Source organism: Limulus polyphemus, unplaced genomic scaffold, assembly GCF_000517525.1.
Source record: "Limulus polyphemus unplaced genomic scaffold, Limulus_polyphemus-2.1.2 Scaffold1, whole genome shotgun sequence".
In the NCBI taxonomy this organism is placed as follows: Eukaryota; Metazoa; Arthropoda; class Merostomata; order Xiphosura; family Limulidae; genus Limulus; species Limulus polyphemus.
The window spans coordinates 1936928-1946679 of NW_013665611.1; the positions used below are offsets into that span (position 1 = coordinate 1936928).

General features: G+C 34.1%; 1 protein-coding gene across 12 annotated transcripts in view; it reads left to right on the top strand.

The window, feature by feature from the left end:
- LOC106464952 (vinexin-like) overlaps nt 1-9752 on the top strand; it is a 214069-nt gene that overhangs the window by 125987 nt on the left and 78330 nt on the right. For 10 of the 12 annotated variants that reach the window (XR_002611087.1, XM_022389279.1, XM_022388835.1 and 7 more), the window contains exon 6: nt 9128-9327. Coding sequence is in view for 11 of the 12 variants with exons in the window: in XM_022389279.1 (XP_022244987.1) it covers nt 9128-9327 (200 nt within the window). In the remaining variant the exon portion in view is untranslated. Of the gene's footprint in view, nt 1-2794; nt 2947-4011; nt 4530-9127; nt 9328-9752 lie in introns of those variants that run through there. The other 2 variants (XM_022389395.1, XM_022389337.1) reach the window with 2 other exon arrangements.

Genomic DNA, 9752 nt, shown 5'->3' on the forward strand with positions numbered 1-9752 from the left:
ATTTGATATACACGTTTAGATTGAATGGTAATTTATAATCAGTCACAAGAACGTCGAATCTGAATCACTTGAAAAAAACACGGGGGTGCTTAACTTTTTTCCAGGTGTATATTATATAAATTTTCAGTACCAATCACTTACTTAATATCGTAGTCCATGATTCCCATTTTTAAGTTATGAATATAAAAGGTAATTTATCTTCGTGTAATTTAATATTCGTGTAAATATATGAATAAACCAGTAGAGCTCTCTCATCTTGTGGATGTGCCGCTTTGGTTGCTTCAGTTTTTTTTTATCTTAAATACAATTCTTTATGAAGCAATATCATCTTATAATTTATGTCATCTCAGCTGAAAACAACAGAATATATTTTTATAAATGTCCGTTTGCTGGATAGAATACAATAGTATAAAAACCAACAAGTATAGAGGCCCCAACAGAATATATTGTTTAACAAATGGGGACGTATGTACGTTGCTGTCAGTTGGTTATGGACTTTACAGTCTCTTCTAAGTTACTGACTCATGTTAAAATTTCCGAAAATAGAGTGTATCGCAACCTGGTAATATAGACTCAGCAGATAACTGAGTCATACAGAAGGCTAATAGCATTTGTATAAGAACGATATTCTTGGTGCCATGCTGCTCTTGAAACTGCTTCCTCCGCCATCGATCGTGCTAATAATTAAGTACTATTGATCAGCATCGCAGTTCTCACTCTCATATGCTTCTTGAAAATTTTTTCACAGTCCCTCAGGTAAATATTGGCTTCCAAGATCGTGTATAAGCGTATCAAAGACATAAAATTTCATTGGAGTCGCTTTGGGAAGCTTTGACAGGTATGTATGCGGTCGAATGGTTTTGCTTAATACCAGTTTCTTTGGCCATATTTTTTCATGAAAATAGCTATTGATTTTGAGATGTCTTTGGAAGCTTGTGGGCCTTCATCCTCTTCAAATCTTTGTTTATTATCTTGTTAACAAAACCAGGAGATCTGTCCAGTTTCATCGCAACGGCTTTTTGAATTGGAGGGTGCTCTTTCGTAATAGTTGTCTTATCTTTATGTATGAGAGCGTTGCTCTGTATTGTCTTGGGTATGGTTTTATTGCCCGTTGCTGTCGTAAACGTACGGCCATGCGAATTTTTTCCGATTCCACGGTGAACGTAAAATGCTCCATTTTTTTTTCGAAATGTAATACTCTCGCTGCTTAAATGCATCTTTTCAGAAATGCCTTTTTTATTCTTCCCATAATTGAACACATGGCGGCATTTCTTCGTCAAATGATCGAGAACTCAAGGTTAACCAAATATATAGGTACTGAACATGACACCCACGGTATCACGCCTACTAGCATTTGAAATACATTCTACTGCATTGGCCTTTACAAATCGTTCCAATAATAGTGTGATTAACTCCTTACTTCAATCAATGAAGTAACTTCCAAGCATTTACTCTCTCTAAATCTTTAAATATAACTTCAACACCTGAAAAACTTTAAACCTTGTTTCAGATTATGTTTTGTCTTCGTTTCAAAGGAAAGAAAACGAATATATTCAATAAAATACATTATTTTCTGACCTACGAAAGTCAATGACTGCTCTTTAGATGAATAGTTTATTTATTTTTTGTTGTAGCGCAAAGCTACACAATGCGTTATCGGCGCTCTGTCTGTCATAGTTAACTGAACCCCGGCTTTTAACGTTGCAAGTCCATAAACTGACCGCTGAATCACCCGTGGACTAAATAATTTACTATATATATATGTGTGTGTGTGTGTGTGTGTGTGTGTTTGTGTTTGTGTTTGTGTTTTGTGATCTAAAATACTGCACTTAAATTGTTTCATAACTGTTTTCTCGTATAAAAATGAGGTAATAATTAAATTACTTTGAATTATATATATATATATACATATCCTATATAATTATGCGATATCGCGGAATATCTAAGTCACACGTTTGCTTTGGCTTGTTTATATAATATAATGTTTTATCATGGATCATTGACGTCATCACTGTGATGTACATTGTTTAAAGATCAATTTCATAATAGCTTGACATTTTTATATAACTTTGTTTGTTGTGTTTTTTGGTTTTTACTACGCCGTACTTCACCCTCTCAACTAGCCAGCTTATGTGATTGAACCTTTTCCTTTATCAAATACATTAAGAGATAACTAGGACTAATGTTCAAACCGCCGTTCGGCACATTGAAACATTAATATGAACCTTTACCTTTATCAAATACATTAAGAGATAACTAGGACTAATGTTCAAACCGCCGTTCGGCACATTGAAACATTAATATGAACCTTTACCTTTATCAAATACGTTAAGAGATAACTAGGACTAATGTTCAAACCCGTCGTTCGACACATTGAAACATTAATATGAACCTTTACCTTTATCAAATACATTAAGAGATAACTAGGACTAATGTTCAAACCCGTCGTTCGACACATTGAAACATTAATATCAGGCACACATAGCAAAAGGTCGCCGTATAAAAAGAACACACCGTGCAATGTAAGTCATTAAGGGTGCGGGAAGTAGGGGGGCTGGGGATGCGGTAGCAACCCCTGTTTTGACGTATGGGGGAACTGCGCATGCGTGATCCAAATCATATATACAAAAGGTTTGGGTATATTATTGATTGACTTATGACGAATCGTACTTTGATTGTACGAGCTGTAGACTTAGGAAAGTGAGAGAGAAGATGAGCAGATGTTGTTGGTTGAACGAGCTAACGAAAACAAGATTGTGGCATTCATGAAGCTGTTCATGGTGGGCATGACTTTGCTGGGGGTTTCAGTATCTGAGTGGACCTGCTTGAAAACCTTGTAAATGTAAATACTGAGTTCCAATCATATAAAGGGGGTTTCGATTTTTTTCAATAGTTTTCAGAAACTCCACTACGAAGAGTGTTCCAGTGTCAATGCAAGTTATATTTGTAAGTTTGTTGTCTGTTCCCTTCCCAACTTTATACATTCTATTTCTAGCATTTGTATTCTCAACTCTCTGTTTATATTAATCTACATGATAACAATAAGGCGAACCCGGTGAAAGTAGTTGAAAAAAATTCGTAATATTCATTGCGTGAGATACATTCACATTTCAATATAACATATTTGATTATATATGCTTCATATCACGAATTATGTGTAGGGAAAGTACATAGCCACAACGAAACATTTCTTAATGAACAAATCTGTAGCTTCCAAGGACTAATTTACTATGATGTCTAGAAGAAAAAAAAGGTGTTTCCATTAACAAAAACAAACTTTTTTATTCGCATAATAAATGCAACAGCATTTTCACCTATTTACTTCCTTACCAATTTATAAGATCCTGTTTGCTCATTATATCAATATTAACAGTTATTCCGGGGGAGGTATGTTACCATGAATGCCCCGTGCGTGAGTAACTTTTTCGTTATCCTGGAAAATCGGGTGATATGATTTCATTTCATTTTTAAATGAACATTGTCTCTACTTACATAGTCTTAAATATGAACATTTGATTTATCATCTTACAAGTTTAGTATATTTTTACATCATAGTTACAAATTTGTGTGGTAGGTGTATTTATTATTTTACGGATAAACTCTTTCTATATTTTTCCTATCTTGCCCATAGACATATCTGTATTAAGATACACATACTAAATGTGATTTAATCTATATGATAGATGATTTATCATCGTGTGGATAAAGTGTTGTATTTCTTTTCTTTCCCGGGACACGACTGTATTAAAAAATACATACTGAAAGTGACTCTTTTATTTTTTCACTTTTATCACTCCAGTTCATCTTGCTTTTCTACACATTTTCTCCTTTTTTCCCATAACTTCCCACTCTCATCTCCCAATATTTGTTTCACTATATTTCTTTCTGTCTCTTCTACTGTTTCATATTCTCTTCCTCTCTTTCCTCAGAATCTTTCCCGCACTTTCTAACTCCTCCCACTGTTTAGACTTTTTATGGTAGTGTCTCGAGCCGTGTCTTATCAGCGTTCTATGAGGTGGGTGCAACAGCATGAAAGTCGTGGAAAACCGCCAAGATCTGTGGTTATATTTATAAAGTTTGTAACGTCTACTGGCTTCATACAAGCTCTGCTACTTTTTATATTGAACAGTTTGCGTTTAGTCAAAATGTGAGTAAAACATAGGTTTTTTTTAATACGAAAAAGAAAGTTTAAGCTAAGGAAGTTATTTCGCAGGAAGAAATATATCTTAATTATCTAAGATTTTTGAAGAGTAGGTGAAAAAACACTAGTATATGTTATTTGTAAACGATTGAGAAAAGTTTTTATAGTGACGTATGCCAACGATCAATGACGTTTGTCCTCGACAGTGAAGTTTGGTTTCAGGTTCTTTCATGAATTATCTTCTGAACAACATCGTGCCCGCTGACATTTATTGAGTTGCTTGATAATTAATTAAACTGTTAACTGTTAAAAGGCATGCCCGTCCCTTGTGTTCTGTCTGCAATGCCTCCTGGCCCGTCTTTCAAAGCAAAGCCTTGCAGCAACGCTGGTAAGTCATACAATATATATACATACTTCTGCGTAGTAAATAGATTGTCTCTTCTCAAAATTACGTTTGGTAATAAATCACATATGGTACTTTGCACCACAATGATTACAGTAATTGTTTTTGAATTTTATGTTTTATTTTGTAACGATGAGTGTAAAGAAGATGTGGAAGTTTAAACGGTTTAGTTAAAGATGTATTAGTGCACTTTGAAATATCTTGGAAAACATAATTGATAATTGTAGCTTTATTTACATTCATTAATGTTTCATGAAAAGCCTGGATGAGATCACGTGCACTTCTTCCTCTCTTCTCTTCTCTTTTTTTTTTGCCAAATGGAATACAAGAGATACACAGAAGTTTAATATTTTAAGCCTTAAATTATGTGGCCGTGTCTCTTGTATTAACTATTAAGATACACACTAAATGTAACCTTACTTTTATCTGTCATTACACTATGATACGCAGAGTAACCTGATCATTGGTAAACCATATAGAGTTCTAGTTTACTACTGTTTCAAATAATTGTTTGATGAGAACAAATTCACGAAACAAATTTTTATTTATTTAATAGTGGATTTTGTTTTGGACGCATAAAGTTAACCTGTCATATTTTAGAACGATCACGTTGGAATTCCTGGTTTAGTTTATTTTTTTTATTGATTATTGGTTTACAAATACCAAATCTGAATTATTTAATTAAAAGTATCAAATACTAGTTATTAAAAAATTTCAATAGATTAACAGTAGTTCTCAAACTTTTTTGTTTGCAGACTTCTCGAATTAGTTTTTTTTTTGGAGGGGGGTACTCGCCTTCCCACATAATAACAGTATAATTTAACAAAACAGAATAAGTGCATAAAAATAACTACAATATTAATGTCAACCAAGACTTACCTTTCTATGTTTGAATGCGATGGGCACGCCTGTTTTTTGTGAGAAAAGTTTTGTAATGTTCGTTAGGCCTATCCACGCCCCCACCCTCTCCCCAGTAGCACAGCAGTATGTCTGCGGACTTACAGTTCTAGAAACTGGGAGAGAAAAGATAACACCTCCTCTCCAGTAACCACAACCCTCTATAGAAAATCAAATATATCTTCCAGTAACCAATGCAGATTTAATCACCTACTTTGTTGCCCTTCAGTGGCACGGCAGTAAGTCTGCGGGTTCCGATACCCGTGGTGGGCAGAGCACAGATAGCCCATTGTGTAGCTTAATGCTTCTCTAGAAACAAACAAACTCTATCCTCAGGTCAGGTTCAGCATTTATCCTGATTCTGTATTTGGAGTCCAAATGATGAAAATCCCATCTTGCACAGGTACTTAGTATCAACTGGCATCAGAAAACGAACAGCTTTGTCTACAAGTTCTGGGTACTCTCCAGTTCTCCAAATTAAACACCCTAATGGTGATTTTTTTTCAAATCCTAACCTTAATGTTCCGTTGAAAGAAATCTCCAAGAAGCGCACTTCTTTTTTTTCTTACAGAAACCTGCAGGCAGGTCAATATTTTACAATGTGCGAACACTCCAGTAAATAATATGTTTTCCCACTATAATTCAGAAGCCATATAACATAGTTTTAGACTTTTTAACATAATTTATATACATTCTTTCTGTTTATGTAGCTGAATGTTAAAGGTCCGAAGTTTTGAGTTTGCTATGGGATTTCAAACTCTTCTTTTCTATAATTATGAAACCTTTCAGCGAAACACCTAAAGACAGCCCTCAGACAACCAGTTGTCTTTGTACTACAGTTTGAGAACCTCTGGATTAAGATATTTAGAAAACACAAAGGAATACTAGGATTTAAGTTTTTAAAGTCAACCCATTTGACTTAATCGAAAATATAGATTTTCTTATTCACATTTATAATGTTAATATTATTTCGTTGGATTCTAAGCAATCAGTTTTTAGCACTTGATGTGTTAGCAACGATAAATTAAGACAGGACTGTTGCAATTACAGCATGATCGATGTGATATTATTGGAGACGTAGATCGATCTGGCTGCAAAACATATTCTTATTGAACTTATAAGATGGAACAGCATGCATGAGAACTACATTTTGACATTCTTCGGGATTTCATAGGTAGTGTGACGCTACCGAAAATATTTCGCTTTTGGGAAACGTAAGTAACAGTCCTTTCCAATGCTAAATATTCATACGCTCATATCATATGTTCGGATGAGGGATTTAGAACTTCTTGTACTTACTGGTATCGGAAAACAAAAGCAATGGATCAACTAGGATCCATGGACCACCCAAAAAAAAAGCCCTGCAAGAAGTCGTACCACAGCCGTTCTGAGTAACGTTTGACGAGCTGTAATAAATAAAAATCCACTCACACAAAGTTCAATAGCAAAACGCCGTCCCAGGCAACTGCACTCAACATAATCAAAAAAGATTTCCATCTGGAAAAACAACAAGTCACAAATTGCTTCTATGACATATCTGTTCAACCGTTGCATATCTTAAGCAGCTGGAGAATGAAACTGGTATTAACGTTATTTCACATGAAGGCATATACTGGTCAAATCACCAGACACAGTGCCTATAGATTTTTGTGCGATCGGAATATTGAAACGGGCGCTGGGAAATCGTCGTCATCTTACACGAAAGATTAAATGTGGAAAGCATGCAGAGAGCAATCGTGTGCTTTTGACATGCGAGCCTTATGACGAAACCTTTTACAATGAAAACTACGCTACATGCTATTGTCAAGATGCACGGCCATCAGATATAGAATATGACCTGACGTGGCCACATGAACTGTATCAAAGTGGTGAGGCTCCAAAATCATTTTAATATAATGTACTCAACCCCCTGTAGAGTATTTGGGTGTATACATTTTCTGAATTGGTTTTACAATTAAAAAGGAAATCATTATAAATGCAACTTCCACAACAAAATAGTTCAAAATAGGTTATTACTAATAAAAGGCACTTTCCATTTTAAGGTGCGATTTTTATGAATTTTTTTCTTTGCTAGTTTTATTGCTAACTTAGAAGCTAGCAGTTTGAACTATATTCTCGGAAGCACTGTGACTTCCGGACGTGTGAATAGTAATTTGACACCGCAAGTCAGAACCACTAGGATCTGTCGTACGTATATATATCAACAACGAAGTTTTTGGCGTAGTTTGGCCTTAGAGGAAACTAAATAATAACCCATGATAATAGGCTACATTCAAATGTCATTCTTTAGCTTCTATAAAATGTGCAATGTGAAAAAAAAGCAGAACAATTATAATTCATGGGCGATTGCAAAGTGCCAATTTAAAAGGCAATGAAAAACTATATTTTCTATTTTTATTATTTGTTACACAGGAGCTTTAAGTGACAAATAAGAGAAGAAACCGCTACAGTTAATTAAGTATGAGATAAAAAAGTATGAATTATGATTTCACGTAACGGAACTCGAAGAATTTAAACTAGTTTTTTATGTACATCCTGTTTTAACTGGTTATTTAGCTGTATTAACGTATTTACATTATAAGCTCTAAAGGAGAGTCAGGAGACTTTCCTCGTGTAGAGTAGATGTTAACAGACCTAGCATGTATACGGTTTTTCTTGCTACATGCTAGATTTATTTGGGGAAAGATCTTGTTACAAATACTAATGTTGCGCCTGCGCTCTTCATTCACAGTGATGAGCGGATATCAGGTAGTTACAGCCACTTAACGGAAACGACAGAAGCTAATTTTATCCTCATAGTAATCATTGTATACAATACTTCAAGCGTAGGCGACATCTAAGTACAGAGTTTAAGAATAGCACCCAATAGGTACAACTGACTGTTATTCTTGTGCATGATTAAGCACAACATTTCTATGTTTAAATCTTAATCATAGACGGTCTTTTCACAGTTTCAACGTAGTGCGTAGATAGTAGTAATGTCACACTAAACACATTATAGGTTCAGCGAAGGGTTTCTTAACCTTCTTTTAAGGTCAACTAACAAATTTGTAGAAAAAGTCGTCCAAACCATAAGAAGTTTTTAAGCATAAATGTAGATATATTTACATAAAAATGTTTATTTTTCACTTGTTTATCTTATTCATGTTGAAAGTAAAGTTCACAAATAAATAACTTTTCTGTGTTTACATAAAACCAGTGGCTTTTGTGCATTTGTAACATGTCAAATTTAATTACGATCGTATACAAAACAACCATATAAAAGCTAACATTCAATAATATTGCTAAGCAAATTTCTAAATAAATCTATATATACTTTAATCTTTCGTTTGACTAACCTACAACTCGATACTATTAATTAATTGCGCCATTATCATCATTGTCGTAGTGCTCAATCACGTGTTAAACTTTTTGTTTATCTGTCAACGAATATATGGTTTTCACATCTAATAATAATATTTCATAATACAGATGAGTTGAGTTTAACGGTTATGGAAGTAGTTTATATAACATGTTTATTGAAAAATAAATATCAGTCATAATTTTTTTTGTAAATATTATAATTTTATAGGGGAAAATGGATCAAACCTATCATAAGAGCTACCATATTATGTTGTTATAAATAGTGTAATAACTCGTGACACATGTTGATAAAAAATCATTGTTATTTCTACTTCCATGTAAAGTATGGACGCCTGGACAACCGACGCCGTGTGTTTCCACGGAAACAGTAAGTCAAGCGATGAGACATCAAGATGAAAAGTCTGAGCTTATGGATGCGTCTCCCGTGTGGCAGCCGTTTGGAGGGGGGCCAGATGAAAAACCGCAGTTTAAGAGCGTAAAAATGCCCACAGTTGGTATAAAGACGGAAAATGTTAAAAACCAAGTGAGTTTTATTTACATGAATATTTTTTCCTGTCTTAGTGGGATGGGATGCGTCTCTGCGTGCTATTGATTTTATTGAATAAGTTTGTATTTATCTTTCTCTCTCCTTTTTTTTATTTTTGTTGAGAAAATAGATTTTGTCTCAAGTTAAACAGAGATTTATATTTCAGTGCAGAATTTACAAATTTTTTAAAATAAATATTGATGTAAGGAAATTTATTCGTTTTTTTTATCTTAAACAGTAACATAAATTTAGCGGAATGGAAATTTTGTTAGTAACATAACATGACGTTTTGGGACAACATGGGACCTATTTATCCATCTTGGCTGTTCCATCCTCTAAACAAAATTAAAATAATAATAATATACTTATCAAGCTTTTTCTTAAACTCACTTAAATTTACTGCCTCTACAACATCCGAAGGC